This window comes from Cucurbita maxima, unplaced genomic scaffold (genome assembly GCF_002738345.1).
Source record: "Cucurbita maxima cultivar Rimu unplaced genomic scaffold, Cmax_1.0 Cma_Scf00017, whole genome shotgun sequence".
In the NCBI taxonomy this organism is placed as follows: Eukaryota; Viridiplantae; Streptophyta; class Magnoliopsida; order Cucurbitales; family Cucurbitaceae; genus Cucurbita; species Cucurbita maxima.
In genome coordinates this window covers 2,644,756-2,669,402 of record NW_019272033.1, presented here as the reverse complement: position 1 = coordinate 2,669,402, position 24,647 = coordinate 2,644,756, and the positions used below count along the sequence as shown (strand labels likewise).

Here is a 24,647-nt window from a genome sequence, read left to right as displayed (position 1 = left end):
TTTCATAAATTTTATTGTAAAAAGAAAATAGGTTAAATTAACCCATTGGTCTGTTTGTTCATCTTAGTAGGAAACTCACCATCGACAGAAGGCGTAGCGCTAAATTCGAAGGCCATGGAAATTTTGATCTACAGTAGTTGAAACCTGACGGTGAGCTCTAATTGTTTGGAGGATTCTGCTTCTCTTTTCGGTCTGAGGTTCGAAAAATTTATTTTCTGCACTTCCGATCAGCTGTAGCTATTTAGTTTCAGGGCAATTCATTTGAATGATTTGAATTAGAGTCTAAGGCCTTCAAGCTTCGAATCACCTCACATGGATCGGAAAAATCCTCAATCAGAAGTGTTCTTGGAGGAATGGAATGGTTCTTCATTATCGGAGCTTCGGAAGACTGCCACCATAACTGTTTCTCCTTCCCTGTCCATCCAAAGGCAATGTTCTGATTCCCTTCCCATCTCAGATTCCACTCACCATTTTTGGAAATTTGCGATTGATATTTCCTCTTTCTTTTTTCAATCTATAGATCTGGTTCTCGTTTCAAAATCGTGGGGAGACGATTCTTTGACGCGTTTGTACCGGAGGCAAGCTTGTGTTTGGATTTCTTCGACTCTATGTAGTGTCCTTGATTTTTTTCTTTTTTTTTTTTATTTTCCTTTCTTATTATCAATCTTTCGTTCAATTGCAGGGGTTTCCTAGTAGTGTGACCCCCGATTATGTTCCTTTTCAAATATGGGACTCATTGCAGGTAAAAGTTTAATTTACTTGTTTCTCACCTGTTACATTTGGCAATCTTAATCACCATGAATATGAGTTGATGTAAATAATAAAATGCTTGTAAAGGATGAATTCAAGCAACAGTAGTTAGTTTTCTAGGATTTTACATCTTAAGAGTTTTCTTGACGACAAAATGTTGTAGGGTCAAGTAGCCTTGAGATTAGTTGAGATGTGTGCAAATTGGCAAAGATACTCATAGATTAAAAAAAAATCATTTGGCAATCTTATGTTTTGCGTAGTAACATTTTCCAGTGATAATAGTGAGCTATAGAGTTATGATTATCATTGTCTTTCAGGGTCTATCGACATACATTAGGACCATGCTCTCTACCCAAGTAAGGCCATTTTATTATATATATATATATATATTAACATGTGCAGTTCAGTTTCTTCTAAATTTAATATGCATTTACGCCAAATCTTTCCTAGGCTCTCCTGAGCGCCATTGGGGTCGGAGAGCAATCAGCAACTGTCATTGGTGCAACATTTCAGGTAAATTCAAAACTGAACTTTTGATAATTGGTCTCAAGTTTTTGTGGCTTGGAAGATAGATACCTGTAATGAATGTGCTGTTAGTTAATAAATTTCTCTTTCTTTTCTGTTGCAACTTTTACAGTGGTTTTTGAGGGATTTAACTGGAATGATTGGAGGTATCTTATTCACATTTTACCAGGTGTGCTGTTCTCTTCTGTAATCATAAATAAATCTATATCTGATTTACTTGCATAGTAATTTGCTGGAAAATTTGTTCCATAATAGCGTAAATAAAGGGGAAAGGGGTTTTGGATGCAGATACAATTTTATACTTAGTCTTCTCCTACTAAATTTTTTTGTAATCACAGCCTTTAAATGGTTATAAACAACTGGAAGGTTTTCTTTTGCTAGTTTTTTCGGGGAGGGGTAATCTCTACCCATTGCCCTTAGGTTGTCTCTTTTTTTTCCTTTTGATGAATACACACGTGTTTCCTATCGAAAAAGGAAAAAAAAAAAAAAAATAGTCTTCTCCTATCAAATTCAATATTTTGTTGTAATAATATTTATAGAATTCAAGACTTGTAGAGTTAGTCTAGAATTCTGTTCACCATTTTTATTATGAATCCTCTTTCTTGGTTATGATATAGCAACAACAATTGTCCATTTCAGGGATCAAATCTGGACAGCAATGCTAAAATGTGGCGCTTGGTTGCAGATTTCATGAATGATCTTGGTATGTGTATTTTCCCCCTTATTCCTTACTTAACCTGCAATAAGTTCTCTTTCTAGGACAAGTACATGCAGAAATGTGGGTATCTAGTGGATTAGACTTATCCATTTTCTTCTGATTTTTCCTTTATATCTTTTCCGTGGAGAGTTTCCATTGTAATGTAAATTATCATCTGCTTAAACCGTTGTTCATAGCTAAGCAAACTAACCTACAGCCATGGAATTGTTAAAGTAAATAGATCTCTAATTTTCGGAAAGGTTACTGCACTGAGCATTTTCACTTTTCCATGTTGCATTTTGAATTTTATGTCCTAAGATAACCAACGACTTTGTACTGAACAGGTATGTTGATGGACCTTGTTTCCCCCTTGTTTCCTTCAGCATTTATGCTCATCGTTTGCTTGGGGAGCCTGTCAAGATCATTCAGTAAGTCCTTACAGATTTTAGAAATTTTCATGTAAACATGGTATTGTCATGTAAATGTTGAGATTTTTCTAATGGTATCATGTGTCTACGTTGTTATAAATAATGTTATATTAGTTCAGTGAAAAAAACATTTTCAAATTGATATTTAGCTCACATTTCATCTTTAGTTCAGTGATGAATTTAAACTTTAAACTTTAAACATTTAATTTCATTTGAGTACACCATAAACTTCGATAAGTATTAAATTTGTAAACATTCGAAACCAAATAGAAAATTACCCTTTAATCAATCAATAAATCATGTAAAGTTCAACTAACAAAACACCAAAATGTTGACTCAAAAGGGACCAAGCCAATTCGAGAAACGCCCGATTGTTGCTAAAAAACATCCAATACAGTTTGAAGGACTAGTACCTAAAACATATAGCCAAAAAAACTTTAGAAAAATGGAACTCAAGAGGAAAGGAGGGTATTTTTGGTGGTTAGGGTGGTCATGTGCTGTAGACTTATGGATGATACTAATTCGTGTATTCAACAGAAAATAAGCATGCTGTTTGGACTTCATATTTTAATTAATTGGATGTAATCCTTGATGCTAACTATAGATTTCAATCCAAATCAGCCGGTGTGGCAAGTGGAGCTACTAGAGCTGCTTTAACACAACATTTTGCCCTTCAGAATAATGCTGCTGATATATCTGCCAAGGTATAGCGCAAGCCACTTTCCAGGTGAAGAATGATCTCTGATCCAGATATATTGTAATGACAATGTCACTCTTGCACCAATAGGAAGGAAGTCAAGAAACAGTAGCAACAATGGTAGGCATGGCGATTGGTATGCTTCTTGCTCGTATTACCATGGGATGCCCACTGGCCATCTGGCTTTCTTTTCTATCTCTCACGTTGTTCCATATGTACGGTGAGTTATTTGCTTGAACAAACCTTCGCTTTATAGTATATGTTGACATGACATTTAGTTTTTAAATTTCTGAATTGGTAAGAGTTCAAATTTTACACCATCATCTCTTATGAACACGTTGTTACTTTCCTTAATCAAATTTTCTTAATAGTATTTTAGGTTCTAAATGTTTATTCGTCTCCATAAAAAGAAATAAGATGGAAAATATATATTTATGTAGTCATGGTAGATTTCAAACGTGCCTTGGTAGGTCTGTCACAATTTTGTAAAATTCTGCTTGTGAATTTGTGCAGCAAATTACAAGGCTGTTTGCTGCCTTTCCTTGACTTCACTCAACCCTCAGAGGTGTTCAATTGCTTTGCAGCATTTTATTCAGACTGGCCAAGGTGATGCCCGATGTCTTTATTCTTTCCTGTTGTTACTGATCATGATTCATTTCCTGGATGGTTCAGGGCTATTTGTACGTATGTACACTGTAAATTCCATTCACACGCGTTAATATGTGACTATGCGACAAAATTATTTTAAAATCTACCTCTTTCTGCGATAAATAAAAATTTGCTGCTCTCTAATCTCTTTGTTTAAAGAAAATTTACCATGCGACTGAACCTGCATTCAGTTCTCTCTCCTCAACAGGTTTCTAAGATGGAGCATGTTTTACCCACATGGGTTTCTTCATGGAGTTTAAGGAGTATTAAGTTAATCCATACACGTGTAAGATTAGGAGAGAGGATCTCTTCACTAAGTCACTCAGAAATGTGAGTTTTTACATACCAGCTTTTTGACTTGCTTGCCCTTTCTTTTTCTTTTCTTATTATTTAGATAAGAAAAAGACGTTCATTTGACAAATAAATGACAAAGGAGCAGGTTAAGCCAAAGTGTTATAAAAAAGGTTTTCAAATGGACAAGTTTTGGATGCAATAATTATAAGACTCAATATTGAAAGAACTCCCAAGAGTTTAAAATGATGGCACATGTGGAAGCGAAAATAGAAGTGGTTGTAAATGTACTATTATTTACAATAAAAAAAAAAAAAAGAAAAAAAAAAAAAGCTACACGATACTCTTTAAATAGATCTATCAAATATGATTTACCATTAGGATTTAGGCAATATAGTATATCCGTTGCAAGTGTCAAGAAATTTACTTTTATTTAAAGAACACATGCGATTTGAAGACTAAATTTTGTCTGGTTATCTGTCAGTCTTTTTTTTTTTTTTTTTCTCCCATAGTTCATAAAACTGATATATGGCTAATAACATTATTTTGGTATAGGAAGGAGCTGTTGCAGTTGGCAGGTGCCAATAGTAACAAAGGTTGGAGTACTTTGAAATATTTTCCGAAAGATAGGTTTGAGCTGTATTTTATAACTCCATCTGATCATATGTTATTCGTTTGCCAGTGAAGTACCTTCTAATGGAGAGGAAGGCAATTATCCGTGTTATTGTGCGAAAAGATGCAACTGCTCATGACATCTTCCAATCATTCTTTCATGCACTTGTTACGGCTTATGTTCCTGATCAGGCATCTAGGCATTTGGAAAGCCTGTCGTGGATGGACAAACATTATGAAGATTTTATTCAAAAGGTTTTTTTTTTTTTTTTCTCTCTCTTTAATGTTTCTGAACTTCATTAAGTTGCAAATTTTCTCTTCCTTTCTTCTTTTCTTAGCCTTTTCTTTTTGGTTATAAAAAATGGTAAATTTTCATTATTTTTTTGAGAAAATGATACGAAAAACTTCCTCAAAAGTTACTCTCAAAAAACTACTTCAACAAGACTGCAAGAATTAATAACAGAAGGGTAGAAATTTAGCAAATGGCCCAAATCTAATCTTAATCTCTTCTCTTCTCGATATAATTTATAAGGTTTCCTTTCATCGAACTCCCTGTAGGCAGCGTTTTGTTTTACTCCCACAACATTTGCCTTTTCCCGGTGGTTCAACCGTTCAACTGTTCTCCCAATTAGCGGAGTATATACATAAAGCCTGTTTAAATTTAAACCTCCAGCCAAAGGCTGAAGTGACGGAGAAAAAGGAGTTGATCCACAATGATATGGTATTGTCCACTTTGAGCATAAGCTCTCGAAGCTTTGCTTTAGGCTTCCCCTAATGGTCTCGTACCAATGGAGATGTATTTTAACTCCTTTTGTTAGGAATCACAATGATATGGTATTGTCTACTTTGAGCATAAGCTCTCATGGTCTTGCTTTAGGCTTCCCCAAAAGGTCTCGTACCAATGGAGATGTATTTCTTACTTATAAACTCATGATCAACCCCTTAATTAGCTGATGTGAGACTCCTCTTCCAACAATCCTCAACATCTTTTAATCATTATTCACATATAGAGGACACTAGTCTGGAAGCAAAACCATCTAGAGCAGAACCGTTCTTGAACGGTACCTACTTTTGCTCCTACCATCCATAGCCTAAAAAAGAGAGAGAGTGATAGAGAGAGAATGTCTGCCCGTTCAGAATTCCAGATACATGGATGCATGAATTGCATTGTAGGAAGATATTACTTGCCAACACCTCACGTATGGGAAAAATCATGCTTTTTTTTTTTAAGCTTGCTATAGTTATCTGTAAATTGGAATAGAGTTGAACTATATGCCTTGGAATTCTGTACGTTCTTTCATATAGAGTACAATTCTCAGCCACATGTGATGATATTTTCGTTACTTTACATTCGGTATATTTATAATTTTCATTGCATTTACACCATTCAATTACCTTTTAGCTGAAGCTATCGGGCTGGAAGACAGATCGTCTACTATCTCCGTCAGTTTGTTGGAGAGCCAACTGGGTCTGCAGTCCCAGAGATGAGAAAATTGACTAAACCTCAGTGGTCACTAACCATAAAAGAGCAGCACATGGAGGTACCCACTAATATAAACTTCTTTCAAATTCAGCCACACTCAGTGGCATATTCACAATACTGGTTGATACTCCCTGCTTGTGAATGGTGCAAATCTGAAAAGTATTGTCAATATGCTGTTTATGCCCTTATAGTTTTTAATGAAACTTATAAACAGAACTCATTTGATTATGCTTTCTGATATTCTGCCACTGGATTCATTCTGACCTTATAGTTTTTAATCAACCCTATGAACAACACTCATTTGATTATGATATTCTGCCACTGGATTCATTCTGACCTTGTAGTTTTTAATCAACCCTATGAACAACACTCATTTGATTATGATATTTTACCACTGGATTCATTCCGACCTTATAGTTTTTAATGAACCTTATGAACAACACTCATTTGATTATGCTTTCTGATATTTTGTCACTGGATTCATTCTGACCTTATAGTTTATAATGAACCTTGTGAACAACACTCATTTGGTTATGCTTTCTGATATTCTGCGACTGGATTCATTCTGACCTTATAGTTTTCAATCAACCCTATGAACATCACTCATTTGATTATGATATTCTATCACTGGATTCATTCTGACCTTGTAGTTTATAATGAATCTTGTGAACAGCACTCATTTGATTATGCTTTCTGATATTCTGCCACTGGATTCATTCTGACCTTATAGTTTTTAATCAACCCTATGAACAGCACTCATTTGATTATGATGATATTCTGCCACTAGATTCATTCTGACCTTATAGTTTTTAATGAACCTTATGAACAGCACCCATTTGATTACGCTTTCTGATATTCTGCCACTGGTCGTTTCTTTTTTTTGTAAAACTTGGCTGCAAACTTTTGAAAAGTATGCATTAATTCTTGCAATTATGCATTTAAGCTTGCAGTTAAATATAAAACAGGTTAGGAGCTCTCTCTAAGAAGAAAAACTCGTTCAAAGTGCTGGGGGCAGTCTCAAGAGCTGATCAATATTCCTACAGAAAATCACGCTTACATTTATGCTCAATCCTGTAGTATTAGAAAACCATGACCAATTTTTATATTCAAGAGTGGCTATCTTTTCCATTTTTACTCATTTCTTTTCGAGTCTACAGCTTGAAACGTACCGATATTGTTGAACTATACTCATATTAGCCATAAATCAAATCTTTATGCATCATAATAATTTGTGTTATTGTTCATTTTTAACCTAAGTTTTAAATAATTCAAACTTTATTAGGAAGACTTTAGGCTCAATTCATATTACTCTTAATTTATAACCACGATCCTCTCGGTCTTTGGTACAACCCACGTCAACAATGTGACCTAGTATTTATTTATTTTTTACTCTAATTTGAATGTAAGAAACATTCGATAAAATTGAAAAGATTTAAGATAACAAAAAGCTAAACTTAAAATTTTTTAAAATTTACAATTTTTGTGATATTAACTCAATTTCAATATCTAGCCGACCTATACATAGCTCAATAGATTAATGTATATTCTCGGGCTTTTTTTCTCTAGTGAAAGAGTATTAAACAATTCGTCACATCATCGTGATCCCACTTTTAACTCATCAATTATTATACGATGTCTCAATTTTACATATTAAATTCCAAAACAAATTTCATATATCATTTTAATGAAAAAACTCACAAAATGTTATATATTTTTTAAAACAATTTCAAAGCTAAAAGGGTTAAAATAAATTTTAGAGATATGGATATATTCAAATTCTTGTAGGGTATTTTGTATAATTTATGGTAAATGAAAAATAAAATAAATAAAGGAAATTAAAATTAGAATAAAAAAAATCAAATTAGGAAAAGAGAGGAGGGGAGAAAAGTTGATTTGATCCACAAATTTGGAAATTAAAAATAAAAAAATAAATAACTGAAAAAAAATGGAATTGAAAGGGCATACCGCCAACTTCGCGGTTTTCCCTTTGCTACAGCCACAACCAAAACTCTCAAACTAATCCAACGGTTCAGATTCAGTCTTCTTCCTTCTCTGTCCTCCATTGCCAAAACCTCCATTTTCTCCCGCACCTTAACTTCCCCTTCCCCTCCTCCCTCTCTTCCTCTCTCTATTCTCTTCTTCTTCCCATTGTCTCTGCTTCTCTCTGTTGTTTTTCGCATTTTTTGTTCCGTTCTTTTCCGCTCTCTCAAACCATGTCTTCCGCCGAGAAGGAGAGAGAAACTCAGGTCTACATGGCCAAGCTTGCTGAGCAGGCCGAGCGCTATGACGGTACGCTCCATCACTTTGTGCTTCTTCTTTCTTGTTTCTCTGATTTTTGTTGTTTTGTTATTTTCCTTCCATTGAGGTGCGATTTTATGATGATATTGTTAATGATCTGTTGTTTTGTTCCGGATTATGATCTGTGTTGGCAAGTGTGGATGACGGGAGGTTGTTGATCTTGTTTTCTGGATTCTTTGTTTTGCTGGCGAGTTTTTTTTTTTTTGGCTTTTGGCTTTTGGCTTTTGGCGTTGCTTCTCATATCGAATTTGTAGTTGAAATGCTGATTCATTTCTACCTCTTTCTTGCGTTTGAGAAATGGAAAGTTATCAATTACTGGATCTTACTGTAGCCTTCGCGATCGCTGTGTTAGATGCTTGATATTAGCTTAATGCCTCGTAGTTTTCTTGAATAATTGGAGGATGTTTCCATGTCTGTGAGGTGAAAGCTTTTCTTTACGGAGTTTGATCGATCCAATGATGCAGAAATGGTTGAGTATATGAAGAATATTGCAAAGCTTGACCTCGAACTAACTGTAGAGGAGAGGAACCTTCTTTCTGTGGGGTACAAAAATGTGATTGGTGCACGACGAGCCTCTTGGCGCATCATGTCTTCAATTGAGCAGAAAGAGGAGTCTAAGGGGAATGAGAACATTGTAAAATTGATAAAGAGTTACCGCCAGAAAGTCGAGGAGGAACTTTCAAAGATTTGTGGTGATATTCTCTCTATCATAGACAAGCATCTAATCCCTCATTCGTCTGCTGCAGAAGCCACTGTCTTCTACTACAAGATGTGAGTTGTTTTGTTACAACCAATCTCAATTTTGATGATCTGCTTACCTTTCTTCATTGGATAAGTAATTTATATATTTGAAATCTGGGAAGAAACAAAGAAAGGCTTGTTCTTATAATTCTAATCCAAATGGTGCAGATCTTTTACTGATGAACTTCTGTTTTCTGTGTTTCGTTTTTGAATATTGGTGACCTTTGATTCCTCCCAGTACACCATGCATAGACTCCACACGTCTCAATGTTAGGGATCTATGTTCTATTCATTCTCAAAATCTATCAGATAGGCTATAGATAGGTTGATAATGAATATGGCTTGATCTAGTTTTTTTTGCTTGTTCATCATTTTTCTATAGCATGTCTGTTTTGAACAATTGGGTCATAATGTGCTTTAGCCAATTTGAGTATATGCTGTAGTTACTGTCATGGCATCCATGATTTCAGGAAAGGTGATTACTATCGTTATCTTGCTGAGTTCAAGACAGATCAAGATAGAAAAGAGGCTGCTGATCAGTCGTTGAAGGGATATGAGGCATTTGTTTTCTTTACATCATTCAAGTTTCACATTAGAAATACATAAGAACAATGGTTTAATATCTTTTAGCCTACTCTTCAATTATTTGAGGTCCTATTGCCATTTTTGTAACAGGCTGCCTCAGGCACTGCGAATACCGAACTCCCATCGACCCACCCAATCCGTCTTGGTCTTGCTCTCAACTTTTCTGTCTTCTACTATGAGATTATGAATTCTCCTGAGAGGTATTATTAAGCCTAGTTTTCAATTCTCATACCACCATTGTTAGTAAACATTTACCCTTGTAATGTAATGCCATTTTTTTTTTTGTTTTTGTTTTGCAGAGCTTGCCATTTGGCTAAACAAGCTTTTGATGAGGCAATTGCAGAGTTGGATACCTTGAGTGAGGAATCATACAAGGACAGCACTCTGATCATGCAGCTGTTGAGAGACAACCTCACACTCTGGACCTCAGATTTGCCTGAAGATGGCGGTATATCTCATAATTTATACTCAAGAACGTCTTATTGCATGTCCATTTACATAATCATATACCTCAGAATCTACCATCACCACTTAAATGACCCGCCTTGTTTGATAATGATTTCATTTTTAGTTTAATCTTTTCGAAATTTATGTTAGGTTCCTCTCAATTTTCTTACTGTAGTTTTTATGCTTGGTTCCTCCTGATTTTGGTTTTCTAAACCGTATTTAAATTTCTAGACAAGTTCCAAAAACAAAAACAAGTTTTTAAAAACGATAAACATTTGTAGAAAGTGGATACAAAACAAAGAACTTATAGTATTTATAAACTCAATTTTCAAAAATCAAATATTTATCGAAGAACGCTGAACTTTTACTTCTCGTTCTCACATATACTTTTACTTCTCGTTCTCACATATACTTTTACTTCTCGTTCTCACATATACTTTTACTTCTCGTTCTCACATATACTTGTGCTTCTCGTTCTCACATATACTTGTGCTTCTCGTTCTCACATATACTTGTGCTTCTCGTTCTCACATATTTACCGATATATGAACCAACTGATTGATCAGGTGAGGAAAACTTCAAAGCTGAGGACTCCAAACCTGTTGAGCCGGAGGTAAGATAAATTCAAGCCCTCTTCCTTTTCAATCTCAAATTCATGATAATATGAGCTTTAAAGTAAGTGATTGATGAGTAGGCCGCCCAGCAAGCGAAATGAGAGAGCGAGCCCCTCCGCAGCTCATCTAGAGACCGGACTTCTTGCCCTAAGAGAATCTAAAGATAGCCCTTCTACAGTGTTGTGGGATTTGTGGAGTGCACGATAAAATTTACTTGCGGCGTTTTGAACCATTTGGTCCAACAACTAAAAGCTAGCTAGAAGGAAAGCTGGAGTTTTTTGTTTGCCAAGCTTTTGTTTCAAATTTAAATTCATCTCTTTCCACTCGTTTCATGTTTTTGCTCATTCCTATAACTAAGTGTAGCTTTGAATCATAACATCATATCTATTTTATTACTATTATTATTATTATTGTTATTGTTTTTATTTTTATTGTTTGTAATACACTTTTATGATGGTATCCATACAATATATCCTCAAAATTATTTCTTTTCTTCATTTTACTTCTAATCCCATATTTATTAAAAATAATTGAATCAAATCAAAATTGGATTGGAAATCAATCTCTTATCTACATGTTTGTGACGAAAGCGCGGGGATCGAACTTGGCTCACCCGTGTGATAGGCAAAAATGTTCACCACTGTACTACAACAACATTGTTGTGAAGGGAAAATCTCTAATCTACATGTTTGTGTCCAAAGCATTTTCAGTGGATGAAATGAAAAGTAAAATGCAGTTGCCGAGGATTGAACCTGGGTCTGAGTCACCCACATGACAGGCGGGAATACTCACCACTATACTACGACATTGTGTTGAAGGAAAAATCTAGATACTCGTCTTGTAAAAATAATTGAATGGAAAATCTCTAATCTACATGTTTGTGTCCAAAACATTTTCAGTGGATGAAATGAAAAGTAAAACGCCGTTGCCGGGAATCGAACCCGGGTCACTCGCGTGACAGGCAGGAATACTCACCACTATACTACAACGACATTGTGTTGAAGGGAAAATCTAGATACTCGTCTCGTAAAGATAATTGAATCAATCAAAATTTTATTGAAAAATCTCTCAACTACATGTTTGTGTCAAGCATTTTCAGTGAATGAAATGAAAAGTAAAACGCCGTTGCTGGAGATCAGGCAAGAATACTCACCACTACTATAACGACATTGTTGTGAAGTGGGAAGATCTAGATACTCGTCTCGTAAAGATAATTGAACCAATCAAAATTTTATTGAAAAATCTCTCAACTACATGTTTGTGTCCAAAGCATTTTCTAGAGCACCATTGCCGGGGATCGAACCTGGTGACAGGCGAGAATAAAGCAGGCAATAAACTCCCCATTTTTCTGCTGTTTAATTTAAGAAAAGTTTGAAGAATTTTATGAGTAGCCATAGAGCACAGTGAAAGAGAAAGTAATGCATTTCATGTAAGAAAGATCCTTGACAGACAGACAGCTTCACAACAGCTTTTCATGAATCCAAAATAAAAATTGATTGAATAAAACCCCAACACAAACACAGCAGAAACCACAAGCATCTACACATTGTAAAGCATATCGTCCTGCCATAGTATCATTTCAGATGGAAAAAACATTGCCCCTTCAACATCATATAAAAATTCACATAATATGGATAGTCTTCAAATAGCTCTATTCAGTTATGATTTTTGCAGGTTTCATTTTCCACCAGCACCACCAAACAGGTAATCCAGAGAAGATCCACCGCCCGGGGCAGCATGGACCTTGGTTGATGGTCGATCCTGCACCCACAAGCAAAACTAATCAATCACTATAATCCCCTTTTTGTTATATCAGATCAAGGTAACAAAGCTTGGTTCCTCATGGTGCCATTTTCGCAAAAGATTAGTTACAGTCCTCATTTGCGCCTGTCGATCAGGTGCTTTAGGATAATTATTCCTCGGTGGAGTTATAAGACCTCATATATGTAAACACGTTAAAGAGATGTGAACATCTTTGATTACAAGTCACAGAGATAAGTCACTGCTATGAGGGCCAATGTCTTCAACAATTCAAAGATGGGATAGGAAAGTGGAAAATTTGAAACAGACAAGATAAATAGATGCTATTTGGGGGCAGGGGGCGGGGGTGGATTTGATGTAGTCATGTAAAAGTGGAACAAAATTACTTCTCTGGAGTCTGGAAATGATCAAAAACATGCTAGCAGTCAAATTAGGCTAGATAAATTGCTGAATAATCGTAATTGGCCATACCGTTATGAAATTGCCAGTGTTCTGACCGTCAGCCCTCAAATAGTTGTTTGAGGAGCTACTATGAATACCAGCCGGAATCTGCTTGGTAGCATCTGCAGGTGGTGAAGCAGTAGCAGCTGGTTTGGACGCTGCTGGCTTGGATACAGCCTTTCCTTCGTTTGAAGGTGGTGCTTGGCCACCTTTAGGTGCACCTGCATTGGGAGCTTCTCCACTGCCAAACAGGTACCCCAGTGAGCTCTGCCCCCCACCACTGCTAACTCCACGGCCCATGGCTCTTCGATTTCTTTCAAATGTCACAACTCAGAAGCTTGCCTTTCAACCAGAAGAAACGGAAAAAGGATAATAACAAAGGTCAGAACATAAATGGGCGAAAATCCATGGCAGAAGGATGTCAAAAGCCTGCTTACAACTCCATATATTGCATATATTCTTATTGAGTATCAAAAGAAAATTTTAAATCTCGAATTAAAATGTAAGAAACCAAGCTTCTGCTGTAACAAAACATCAAACTTAATATTTGAGCACCATACTTTCAGGTTAATCGTTCCTCCGTTGTAACTGTTTGAGGATTTTTCTAACTTCAATATGTAACAACTTATAATTTCAACAGTTAGCTTTGAGCTGAGAATAATTCTCTTATACAAGTGAAATAACATACATATATAATCTTTTTGGAAAAATTAGCCACCTAACCTATTTCTGAGGTAAGGATTGTCGTCTAAATAAATAAACCCCAACCTAAATAAAGAAGATACTAACAAGACCCAGGTTGCACAATTAATAGAAAGTTGAAAAGTTATCCTGTTCTAGAGAGATAAGGTTAAGAGCAATAGATCTCCAAATTAAATGTTGATCCTAGTCAGTGTAATAGGTCGAGTTGATACTAATGCAACCAAAACATTAAAATGCGGATCGTAAGACATGAAGCCATTAGCTACACTTCCAAAACACGACTACCATTTGTTAGTCTACTACAGTGATTATTCTATTAATTGACGAAGACTTGCACAGGAACGCAAGAGGAATATTCCAGCTGACATCTACCCTAAAAACCCAACTCAAAATCTGATACATTTCGCGTAAAAGTAAGAAACAGTTAAAATGTAGACATATTCCGTAGATCCTGTAATAACCTTTGGAAACATCAAGAAACAACACAAGCACGCTCATGAATTAACAAAATCAAACGTGTCAGACTAACTGTTTAGCAATAATGCATAACCAAGATCTGATAATTGCAGCAATCGAGAGGTAGAGAGTGAGGCGAACAGAACTAGGGGAAATTCCCAACCGACAAACACCACAATACCTCGATCTCAAATTAAAAGCAAAGAGAACAGTTCTAAATCCAGAGAACCAACCAGATCTAGACAAGGAATGCAAGAGAAACTCAATAAAAAAAAATCACACATCGCTAAGTAATCAAGCATAAGCACGCCAAAACAATCACGCATTGAGATAAAATCCTTGGTTCAATGACAACGGAAATCATGAATTCGGAAACTGAAATGCGCGATGAGAAAGCACAAATCTGAAGGTAGAAGAGAAGATCTAAGACGAAGGCTTTGAATTCAGTGCAAACCTTCCGGCGACGATCGGATCTGAGGCGAACTTCAGAGTTCAGAGGGAACGAAGAGATGAATGGGCTGGTGTACTCGTACCTTGCACGCAGTCTGGAAGATACTCGTGAAATTATTTATTTATTACACGAAGAATTTTTAAATTAATAAATTACTAAAATAAAAAATACTCGCTATTTTCCACTTCAATATTATTATTATTATTTTTTTTTAAGTTTTAACTATTTTAATATTTTTTCTTCCCTCGAATATAATATAATATTTTTTTAAAAAAATTATCATTAGCAAAATGAGGTCAGAGAAAACGTTCATAATTTATTTAATAAAGATAAATAAACTAAATATAATATTTAGCTGGAAATAATTTTCTATAAATTTGTATTATAGAAAGAAAAATAGTATCAATGTCTCTGCCACTCAAGTTAGAATCAAGTTTGCTTATATAAAACGTTTTTTAGTAACAAAAAAACATGTCGTATCTCTAGTGTCCTTAGGTCGAGCCATGATTGAAGTGACTACTTAATCACGGTATTAACGAACCCAAGACTTAGCTTTGAGAGACCTCAAATGTACCAAAACTCGAGACTCGTTCATATTATGTAAAAAACCTACTAATGATGACCTCAACACATTTTTCACTATAATTAATCGTTATGGTCGATTATAAGAGTGCTTCCTTCGTATCATATAAGAGCTTAACACTAGGGTTTAAAACAATCTCAACTTCGACCACCTAAATTACGAACTTTTAAACTAGCTGTTCACATGGGTCAGCCGAGTTTGACCTCATTTAATCCATCGGGTCTTTCGATCACCCCTAATGAAGACGACATGAATCTTTTAAAAGTAATTTTGAAACATTTAAATCAAAATAGTTTGGAATATAACAGCAAACAATCTTCTAAGCTTGAAATTATACCGAAAGGGAAAAGGATTAGCAAAAGACTCATCAAAACAACCGCATCCCAAATGTGTTTCCCTGGTTCCTTACAAAGCCTACTTCTGAGCAGGGCCACCAGGGTTGAGCTCGTCCCAGGCTTCAATCCAAGTGACCATTGATTCCGAGAGCTTAATGAAGTAAGGATCAATGGGGCCGAGTTTCTCCTTCACTAGCTTCGACAACTCGACGTAGCATTTCTGAACCGTCGTGCAATCTTTCGGGAGAACGACTGACTGGAAGAACGGGATCAGGTCTTCTTGCCAGAAGATCCCTTTGTACTCCTTTTTGAGGTTCACAAATGGGTTGCTGGCTTTGCTGTGCCATATGTAAGGCAGCCCTGTCTTCACTCCCCACCCCAAATGGTCACAAATCACCTGCAACAAGTTCATCAACCAATACTTTAGCTCTGCATTTGGCTAAAGATCACAGAAAAGGATCACATTTTGGCTATACCTTCACACACCACCCGGCCCACATATCGTCGTAACGTCCAATCGGCTGGCCATCACCCATGAGTCCGAAATACATAGCTGGTCCGATCAGTTCACGGTTGAATGCGAGATTCATTCCACACATGGGAAACAAGGCTCCCTTGGGAATTGTCAAGACTGCATCCACATACCTAAACAAGATATATAACGAACATCTCAACAAGGCTAATGACTATGGAACTTCTCTATGTTCGAGTAAACTAATCGAAACACGATAGCAATCCACACACACCTAGAGTTCCTTTCACGAGGCTTAACGAGCTGGGTAGGAGCATCATAGTCAGGAATGTTAAGCCAAAGTCCATGAGAAACCGCGGTCGGGACACCCTCGCGGAGACTGAAAGGGTATCCACGGACAAAGTCTGCACCTTCTCTGTATGGATCATACAGAGTATTGAAGAAATGTGGAGTGGCTGGTGATAGAAGGTTCTTTATGTGCTGCTCGAGTGCGTTGATATCTTTGTTCGAGGGGTCCTTCGCAACCTGCAATGGCAGATTTACAAGAAACCATCAAATCTTGATCATAGTTTAACCCTATAGATCAAGACAGTGAAGCAGAATATGTTTGTACACAAATCGCTTCTTTCCCATTTTCTCAGTTTACACCATATGTAAACCAGACGGCTGTAGAAGACCAAATCATCCACTAAATAACCATTAAATTTATTCTTCCTAATATCATTAACCAGAACTGACCGGAACAAAGAGGGTCTTTCAAACTTCCTCAAGGTTTTTAAAACGTCTATTTGGAAGAGGTTTCCTCACTCTTATAAAGAATGCTGTGTTCTCCTACTCAACCGATGTGGGATCTCACAATCCACCCTCGTTCTCCTCCCCAACCGATGTGGGATCTCACAATCCACCCTCGTTCTCCTCCCCAACCGATGTGGGATCTCACAATCCACCCTCGTTCTCCTCCCCAACCGATGTGGGATCTCACAATCCACCTCCCTTTGGGGTCCAGGGTATTTGTTGGCACTCGTTCCCTTCTCCAATCAATGTGGGACCCTCCAATCCACTCCCCTTTGAGGCCCAACATCCTTGCTGGCACTCCACCTCATGTCCACCTCCTTCCGGGCTCAACCTTCTCACCAGTGTCTAGTCTAGCTCTGATACCATTTGTAATAGCTCAAACCCACCGCTAGCAGATATTGTTCTCTTTAGGTTTTTTCTCAAAGTTTCTAGAACACATATGCTAGGGAGAGTTTTCAACACACTCATAAAGAATGCATCGTTGTCCTCCTCAACCGATGTGGGATATCATTGGGGACTCATTCAAAGAAAGCAACAGTTATCTATATAACAAAAGAACTGTTTCAAACAAACAAGCATTTCCACAAGATCTGTTCGTCCGCTAGCATATATAAATCCAATAACTATTCATAACTTGCAAGACAGAGGATGGAATTGACCACGGAAGCGATCAATCGTTAAGGTGTTCTATCTAGAAAACTAATAGCATAATCTTTAAGAAGAACGAAAAGAAAAACCAGCATTGATCCTTTTCAAACAGCAACCAGATGAAGAACTCAGAACAACAAAATCAATCAGAAGAAGAAAAAAAAACCAAGCTAAAAAACAATTTCAGCCCAAAAAAACGAACAAACAAGCAGATCTGCAAAACACTAGGCATCCGATCAACACAGAGAACACGTAATCGAAGAAATCAAGCAAACCAGAAGTCAAAAACGAAAGCGAACAAGCAAAATCAAGTAGATCTTACAAAGCAATCATCATCAATTGTGAAGATGTACTTCTTCTTGGAGACCATATAGCCGAAGCATCGGCAAGCAGAATCCTTAAAGGAAATGCAAGATGCCTTCGGACCAAGAATCCGATTAATATCATTCCGATTGTAGAGTTCATAATCGAATCCTTCAGGAACCTTAATCGTCTTCGATGGGTCACCATCTTGAACGATGATCAAATGGTATTGCTCAAAAAAGGGCCTCCACATCTCCAAAAAATCCAGGTTTCGAATCGTAGGGATGACGATATCGAGTTCATCTTTCAGAAGGGGAGTGGGTTTGACCGAAGCTTCCGCCATTGTTAACCAATTGACAGAGTTGCAGAAGCTTCAATCAGAGAAATAAGGACTCGGGTTAGACTTGGAGCGAAGATACTGGAGACGACGATTATATATATATATATATATATATATACAGAACAAATGGGAATTTGTTCGGAGTAAATCTGAGATTCTTCATGGGGCATTTGGTCAATTGGACTTCCGGATCTGGATTTGTCAAATTTATTAATTTATTAATTATTTATTTTCAATCATAATAATTAAACCAAAAATAATTAAATTGGGACATAAGAGTGGAGTTACGTTATTTCCATTTAAATATAAGTTTGTTCAAAAATGCATTTAAATAGAAATTTGTTCAAAAATGGATTTAATGCTTTAAATAGTAATGTATAATTCGTAAATAAAATATTAATTATTATTTTTAAACATCCATATTTTAATTTCTCATTTATGTCAGGATTATTTAATGAATATAATTTTAGTCTGAAATTTCAAAAAATCAACAATTTAAATTTTTATATTGTTCGTGAAAGTTGGACACGACTTAATTAGTTAATATATTAATTATCAATTTAATGTTATATATTAAAAATGGATCTGATTATTATTATTTTTTTTTATAAATATATATATCATAGCTGGTACTAAGGTCTTATATAGTTGACCAAAATAGCTATTGAGACAACTACTGAGGAATTAAAATTATTATTATTAATTTAAATATGAAGAAACGTGCAAATTCAAAGACCAAAATGGAGAAAATAACAATAATAAAATTTATAATGGAAATGACGTAAAGAAATGGGTGTGTCGAAGTCAACTATGTTGACTATTCGAAGACATTTAAAACTGCCATAATAAATAATTTTTAAAAAAATTAAAAAAGAAGAAAGAAACAGCTAATTACCCATGTGCCCTTCGAGGCACCAACTTTCCTTTTTCCAAAAATGCCCTTCCCCAATCCCAAAATTACCAATATGCCCCTCCGCCCTTTTCTTTATTCATTTAATTATATTTCACATTTGTTTTTATTGATTGTAATTATAAATTTAAAGTATAAAAGATGTGTAATTTAAGGTAATATTAATTATATTGTGAATTTTTAATCTAATATGTTTTTTTTTTTAATTATATAATTTTTAAAATGAAACTCTTTCTAGTGAGACATGGTTAATTTACACTTTAAATCTCGAGAAAAAGAGTACATGTTAATTATCGTTGAGTTATGCTCATGTTGCATCCTAAATTTTAAATCCCGACATAAAAAATACAGCAAAAGTATCCATTATTTTAGGTAACTATATAAAATACCCATTAACTTTTCATAATTAATTGTATTATTGAATTTTTTTAAAAAAAATTCAATGATGAATTAAAAAAAAAGTATTAATATTATATTAGAAGTTTGAGGAATATAATATTTTCAGGAAAAAAAAAAAGAGAAAATTCTACCCATTAGGAAAGTTTAAATTGGGCCAGTTTCCAGATTCGGCCCAATGAGGCTACCATTATGGGCCAGCGAAGGAATGGATAAGGCCCTAAAGCCCACCAAAAAGCTTGATATTTCGGGAGCGAGTCGTTGAGAAAAACACCCTCCGAAGCCGAACCACCCGCAGCGGCAATTAGTCGACAATTGTCAAAAGGGATCGATGCCGAGCATTTCGGCCCTCTATTCCATTGAAGAAATCTCACGGCACAGTTCCAACGACGACTGTTGGATCATTATCGATGGCAAGGTACGTCCCTGATAGTATTCATGGCCTTATTTAATTTTCTTTCACAAATTGCTGTTCCGTTCGTCGGCCTTACAGTATTCTCTTCATGTATGTGCTTCGCCATATGATTCTCATGTTGTTTTTTTCTGAGGTTTTTTTTTTTTTCGATTTGTTATTCCACGAGATGTGTTCTAAATTATGGTCGGAATTTGTGTAAGGCGCTCTCGAGTTGTGGACTGAATTCAATTTTTGTGGTTGATTGTCGTCTTTTTGGCTGGGGGATGGGAAGTTGATGCTATAGTTTTACTGGAATTAGCTGAACTTTGGCACTGTGATGGTGAGAAATGAAGTAAACAATCTTATCATGTTCAGATTTTTTGATTTCTGATTTTCCATTATACAGTGTTCATGTTGTTGATTGTTTGTAGGTTATCTGGATTTTAGGCAAGTGTTGATTATGATAGTTGTAATTGATGAGGATCGAGACTCTCTAAGTCTAAATGAAGTTCTGTTTAGAATTAAGTAACTGTCTGTTTAACATAGGCATGAATTCATAAACCATTTTAGGAGTTGAGATCTGATGAAATCTCTTGGCCTTAATTTCTCCTATCCACCTGAAGTTTCTTCTTCTACTATCTAACTTTGTTTTGTTCCCACTCTTGGAGGCAGAGTGGAGATAACCGGATTAAAGTAGAAGGTAAAAGAATGGTGGATGGATGGATGGAAACTCACCAACATGGTTCACTCTTGAACCAATAGATTTATTTTGATTTCTAGTTCATTGTCATGTCAAATTCTTAGAATTAACAATACAAAAGTAAGGGATTCCAATACTGAATTCAAATACGACTCGAAGTTTCAATATCCTCTTAGAACGTATGTTACTGTTTGAATCTGATACTTTATTGGATTGGATGTGTCAATTCTGACAAATTGTTGATTCAAAATTCTTGAGAGGCAATTGACGTTTTAGTTGCGTGTTTGAAACATCGGCCCTCCATTTCCTCGCTCACCATCTTTGCCAAAATATTGATACTTTCGTTTTTACTTCGGTCCACGATCAATTTTCTGTCCACACATTCTCCATTGACACCATTCTACAACGTGTCCACCTCCTCTGACCAGTAAAAATGTGTTATCTTTTACCATATTTTGTTCGAGAGGATTCGTTCTTATATTACTTTGAAATGACATATTATCGTTCATAGGTATACGATTTGACGTCATATTTGGATGAGCATCCTGGTGGAGATGATGTTATTATAGCTGCAACTGGTATGGTATGCTTGTACTTTGTGATGTATTCTTCTCTCACAAATCTGAACACTGCATTTTTTTGTCCCATCAAAGGCAGAGATGCCACAGATGATTTTGAAGATGCTGGTCATAGCAAAGATACTCGAGAGCTGATGAAGAAGTTCTATATCGGCGAGCTTGATCCTTCTTCCTCAGCGATCCCAGCACTCGAAACAAAAGAACCAGATGGTTATGCAGCTCAGGTTCAGACCTTGACAAAGCAATACTGGGGGATTCCTATTGCAGTACTTGGTATTTCTGTAGTACTTGGCTGGTTATACTTGCTGAAAAAGTGATTGCAATGCCATTTGAAGGCTGTTGGCTTGTTGAGTTGAGGGATTTAGGTCACATTTTTGCTGCTTAGAAAACCTTATTTGTTTCAAAATCTTCGTACAATGATTTGTAGGTTATTTGTTCGAGAAGAGAGATTTTTTCTTGTTAGCCGGTGGATTTGTGTATTTATTTCCATTGTTTCATTGGACGTGACCATGTAGCTTCTTTCAGCTCAATAGGGCGATGACATCTCGAGGTAATGTTATCAGGTAACTTTTTAGAACCGACAGTTTCGTCTTTTGACATGTCGCTTCTGCTACTATGTGTTACTGCCACCACTGCCTATACCTAGAGAGTTGGCGATGTTTCTCAGTTGCTAGTTGCATATAGTTGTCGTCGAGGTGGAAGGGAACGAGGAACAATCTTCTTTCCAATGTTCCAGATCTACAATAGGACTCGACCCTCTTCATTTGCTCGTCTAGACATGAACATTCTTGTTCCTTTTGTAACATGGGCGTTCGATTTTTTATGGATTTGGGCGATAGGAATGACGAAAATGACGAGTTTACAATTAATCTCCCTAATCTAACTAGAAACATTCTTCATTCCACAGGAGAATAGAACTGAACACATTAAAAAATGTCACATCAATTTGTCTAATTAAGTTACTTCCACATTATTGTTTTTAATGGTTAAAGATTGAAACGAAACCTCCAAGTGTCGGAGGACCAAGGCTAGGGGCATAGGAGCCGACTCGGCTCCGCGTCAAAACGCAACAAACCCAATATTAGGCCCATACTGTCTCATACGGCCCAAAAACGCAACAAACCCAATAGGCCCAAGAGCCCAATATTAGGCCCATACTGTCTCATACGGCCCAAGAACGCAACAAACCCAATAGGCCCAAAAACAAGAACAAAAAGCGATCAAGTACAGAGAAGAAATAGGCGTCGACGAAGCAGAAGAATCCTGAAGAAAAGAGCATAAACGCCTCTAATGGCGCAGGCTGTTCAGAAAAATACTCTGTACGTTGGTGGTTTGGCGGAGGAGGTGAACGAGTCTATTCTACACGCAGCCTTCATTCCCTTCGGCGACATCAAAGATGTAAAGACTCCACTGGATCAAGCCACTCAGAAGCACCGTTCCTTCGGCTTCGTCACTTTCTTGGAGAAGGAAGATGCATCCGCCGCCATGGATAATATGGACGGTGCTGAGCTCTACGGCCGTGTCCTCACTGTCAACTATGCCCTCCCCGAGCGTATTAAGGGTGGTGAACAAGGATGGGCTGCCCAACCTAGTAAGTTCCCCTTTTCCTTAAACCCTAATTATTTTCATCTATTGTTTCTCTGCATTTGTGGAATTCCGTTTGTGTTACATCTCATTGTTGATTGATAAATTCTTAGGTGTGCTCGGTTACCAATTTTGCTCTAACTTCATGCTTATGATAGGAGTCCTTGAAAATAGAAATAGAATTTATGCAATCTATTTGGTTGCATTGCATACAATAGTGGTTCGTTGGTTATATTCTCAATCTTCAATTTCATTCTTACAATTTCAAATGTTTTGTTAGTGCAATAAAAAGTTTCAGACTGGCTGATTTCTTATTTGATTTCAAATCAAATACATGTATCTTAAAGCAGAAGTTCGGATACAATACAGAAGTTTAAACAAAGACTGAAAATGATTTATATGCAAAACTCTGTGAAGGACCCGAAGCTAACAATTTAAAAAGTAAACTAAAATTTGGTTCATGTGGAAGTTCTGGACCAAAATTAGATTTAAACAGCTTATCATTTTCTGGTCCCGAAGTTTAAACCTTAGAACAAGATTTGGAAATTATTTTAAGATTTGGACTCTGTCATTTTAGGATTTATTTAGATTATGTTTATGTATCTATATCTCCTGCCTTGGTTGCTAATTACAAGTATTGCAATCTATGGAATTAGCTTGCTGATAGTTTCCTCCATTCCTGCCGATATGAACCTAGCTTAGTAGTTAAAGCATCTATGAAGTTTGAGGTTCAAATTCTCGCAGCTTGTCGTATAAAACAAAAATATGTTCCATCTCCTTGACTGTTCTTTGATTTCTATTTCCCCTCAATGTTCTTGTGGGCTCCTGTATCATCACTACTTGTTCTGCATCTTTTGTGAGCTTAGAATTGAGTGATTAAAGCTTTACTGCACGTCTATTACCGAGTGGCTGGCACTTATGAGAAATTGACTGGTGTAGAGGCCTACTAACTTGAAATTAGCAGCCTCGTTCAGTTCCCATGGATAGTTGTATACTTTGTCTTTCATCATTCCCTTTCCATTTCACTGGACGTTTTTGTATGATTGAAATGTGATGCATTGCAATAGTGATCTTGCAAATGGGTCTGAGTGAGTGATTTTCCCCCTCTTCTTGTCCTAATTGTTACTAAACAAACGCCTTCCTTTAAATTATAGTTTGGGCGGATGCGGATACGTGGTTTGAAAGGCAGCAACAAGAGGAGGAAATGCAGCGGATTCAGGCTGAGAATCGCGCAACTATGCAGGCTGCTGAGGAGCTGCACAGAAAGAAAGTAGCCCAAGAGCGGGAAGGGGAAAAAGAAGACGAGGTAGACACGAAGGACGATCCCATGGCTAAGGCTGAAGCCGAGGCATTAAGACAGAACAGTTAAAGAGACAAACTTTAGTGAGATTTGAACTTGCTTCAATGCAAGTGAAAGAGAGAGATAGAGAGGCAGAACATGGAAAAACCTGCCGTGCTCTGAGCTTGCTATTGCTATTCACAATGCTGATGCATGTTAAGCTTCCGCATTGTTTTGTTTCTGTAGTTAATTCTATTCACAAAGCATAGTTTGAAAAGCTGAAAAACGCTTACCTTCGTTGAAAACTTGTAATTTTATTGAAAGAAGAGCTAGAAATCAGGAGTTTTTAATGCGCAGCATTGTTGTTTTAATTCCCCAATTGGTTTCTTTTAGGGTTGATCCTGGAAGACTCTTCTTTCTTTCAAGATTGAAGAGTTAAGTTTGTCTCAAGGTCGTACATCTTCAACCATGTGATGTCGTGATCTTGACACACGTATGATTAACCTTGAGAGGAATTCAAGTCCAATATTCATTTTTCGCTTAAATTTGTGACTTCGTTGGACTGTCAGCAAAGTTTGCTTTCGTCTTCCAAACATCGCTTGTGTGAAATCTAAGCTTGTTTGGGTACACATGTCGTTTTTGCTTGCATGTTCAATCGTTGCGACACAACGTCGCATCTCATTGTCATCTCAATTTCCAACAA

General features: G+C 36.5%; 6 protein-coding genes across 13 annotated transcripts; 4 read left to right on the top strand and 2 right to left on the bottom strand.

Annotated features, from left to right (window-relative positions):
- Window positions 1-31: 31 nt before the first annotated feature.
- On the top strand, window positions 32-7,359 carry LOC111492141 (protein root UVB sensitive 3). Of its 8 annotated transcripts, none has more exons than XM_023141383.1 (17): window positions 32-150; window positions 246-428; window positions 521-578; window positions 683-742; window positions 1,068-1,106; window positions 1,201-1,263; window positions 1,388-1,444; window positions 1,915-1,978; window positions 2,317-2,400; window positions 3,022-3,104; window positions 3,188-3,317; window positions 3,611-3,703; window positions 3,937-4,075; window positions 4,592-4,632; window positions 4,719-4,903; window positions 6,051-6,189; window positions 7,097-7,359. In XM_023141383.1, exons 2-16 carry the CDS (start codon window positions 313-315, stop codon window positions 6,147-6,149), a joined length of 1,311 nt encoding a protein of 436 aa, XP_022997151.1. In that variant the 5' UTR covers window positions 32-150; window positions 246-312; the 3' UTR covers window positions 6,150-6,189; window positions 7,097-7,359. The 8 variants fall into 8 exon arrangements, with proteins under 8 accessions (XP_022997151.1, XP_022997150.1, XP_022997148.1 ...); XM_023141382.1 differs by having other exon boundaries at window positions 7,082-7,359; XM_023141380.1 differs by having other exon boundaries at window positions 7,074-7,359.
- Window positions 7,360-8,101: 742 nt separating this feature from the next.
- On the top strand, window positions 8,102-11,234 carry LOC111492202 (14-3-3-like protein GF14 iota). The gene is made up of 7 exons (XM_023141472.1): window positions 8,102-8,420; window positions 8,894-9,200; window positions 9,641-9,728; window positions 9,846-9,955; window positions 10,055-10,203; window positions 10,769-10,815; window positions 10,897-11,234. The coding sequence occupies exons 1-7, from the start codon at window positions 8,345-8,347 to the stop codon at window positions 10,915-10,917; spliced, it is 798 nt and encodes a 265-aa protein (XP_022997240.1). The 5' UTR covers window positions 8,102-8,344; the 3' UTR covers window positions 10,918-11,234.
- A 982-nt stretch (window positions 11,235-12,216) lies between these two features.
- LOC111492241 (protein SPIRAL1-like 2) lies at window positions 12,217-14,761 on the bottom strand. The gene is made up of 3 exons (XM_023141527.1): window positions 14,631-14,761; window positions 13,049-13,360; window positions 12,217-12,577 (listed from the first exon to the last, which is right to left on the bottom strand). The coding sequence occupies exons 2-3, from the start codon at window positions 13,316-13,318 to the stop codon at window positions 12,494-12,496; spliced, it is 354 nt and encodes a 117-aa protein (XP_022997295.1). The 5' UTR covers window positions 13,319-13,360; window positions 14,631-14,761; the 3' UTR covers window positions 12,217-12,493.
- Window positions 14,762-15,462: 701 nt separating this feature from the next.
- LOC111492172 (probable UDP-arabinopyranose mutase 1) lies at window positions 15,463-18,193 on the bottom strand. Its single transcript, XM_023141432.1, has 4 exons — window positions 17,783-18,193; window positions 16,292-16,542; window positions 16,022-16,190; window positions 15,463-15,942 (listed from the first exon to the last, which is right to left on the bottom strand). Exons 1-4 carry the CDS (start codon window positions 18,104-18,106, stop codon window positions 15,625-15,627), a joined length of 1,062 nt encoding a protein of 353 aa, XP_022997200.1. The 5' UTR covers window positions 18,107-18,193; the 3' UTR covers window positions 15,463-15,624.
- A 1,479-nt stretch (window positions 18,194-19,672) lies between these two features.
- Window positions 19,673-21,680, top strand: LOC111492240 (cytochrome b5). The gene is made up of 3 exons (XM_023141526.1): window positions 19,673-19,827; window positions 21,015-21,081; window positions 21,157-21,680. Exons 1-3 carry the CDS (start codon window positions 19,741-19,743, stop codon window positions 21,396-21,398), a joined length of 396 nt encoding a protein of 131 aa, XP_022997294.1. The 5' UTR covers window positions 19,673-19,740; the 3' UTR covers window positions 21,399-21,680.
- Window positions 21,681-22,300: 620 nt separating this feature from the next.
- LOC111492233 (peptidyl-prolyl cis-trans isomerase E) lies at window positions 22,301-24,318 on the top strand. The gene is made up of 2 exons (XM_023141514.1): window positions 22,301-22,672; window positions 23,820-24,318. The coding sequence occupies exons 1-2, from the start codon at window positions 22,372-22,374 to the stop codon at window positions 24,032-24,034; spliced, it is 516 nt and encodes a 171-aa protein (XP_022997282.1). The 5' UTR covers window positions 22,301-22,371; the 3' UTR covers window positions 24,035-24,318.
- The last annotated feature ends 329 nt before the right edge of the window (window positions 24,319-24,647 follow it).

Coding starts and splice junctions, on each gene's coding strand:
- LOC111492141 (XM_023141383.1), top strand. CDS start 313: ATGGATCGGAAAAATCCTCAATCAGAAGTGTTCTTGGAGGAATGGAAT. Junction 743..1,067: donor AAATATGGGACTCATTGCAG/GTAAAAGTTTAA, acceptor ATTGTCTTTCAG/GGTCTATCGACATACATTAG. Junction 1,264..1,387: donor TCATTGGTGCAACATTTCAG/GTAAATTCAAAA, acceptor CAACTTTTACAG/TGGTTTTTGAGGGATTTAAC.
- LOC111492240 (XM_023141526.1), top strand. CDS start 19,741: ATGCCGAGCATTTCGGCCCTCTATTCCATTGAAGAAATCTCACGGCAC. Junction 19,828..21,014: donor GGATCATTATCGATGGCAAG/GTACGTCCCTGA, acceptor TATCGTTCATAG/GTATACGATTTGACGTCATA. Junction 21,082..21,156: donor TGTTATTATAGCTGCAACTG/GTATGGTATGCT, acceptor GTCCCATCAAAG/GCAGAGATGCCACAGATGAT.
- LOC111492202 (XM_023141472.1), top strand. CDS start 8,345: ATGTCTTCCGCCGAGAAGGAGAGAGAAACTCAGGTCTACATGGCCAAG. Junction 10,204..10,768: donor AGATTTGCCTGAAGATGGCG/GTATATCTCATA, acceptor CTGATTGATCAG/GTGAGGAAAACTTCAAAGCT. Junction 10,816..10,896: donor CCAAACCTGTTGAGCCGGAG/GTAAGATAAATT, acceptor ATTGATGAGTAG/GCCGCCCAGCAAGCGAAATG.
- LOC111492172 (XM_023141432.1), bottom strand. CDS start 18,106: ATGGCGGAAGCTTCGGTCAAACCCACTCCCCTTCTGAAAGATGAACTC. Junction 16,191..16,291: donor CCTCGTGAAAGGAACTCTAG/GTGTGTGTGGAT, acceptor TATCTTGTTTAG/GTATGTGGATGCAGTCTTGA. Junction 15,943..16,021: donor GGGCCGGGTGGTGTGTGAAG/GTATAGCCAAAA, acceptor AACTTGTTGCAG/GTGATTTGTGACCATTTGGG.
- LOC111492233 (XM_023141514.1), top strand. CDS start 22,372: ATGGCGCAGGCTGTTCAGAAAAATACTCTGTACGTTGGTGGTTTGGCG. Junction 22,673..23,819: donor AGGATGGGCTGCCCAACCTA/GTAAGTTCCCCT, acceptor TTTAAATTATAG/TTTGGGCGGATGCGGATACG.
- LOC111492241 (XM_023141527.1), bottom strand. CDS start 13,318: ATGGGCCGTGGAGTTAGCAGTGGTGGGGGGCAGAGCTCACTGGGGTAC. Junction 12,578..13,048: donor ACACTGGCAATTTCATAACG/GTATGGCCAATT, acceptor TTGTGGGTGCAG/GATCGACCATCAACCAAGGT.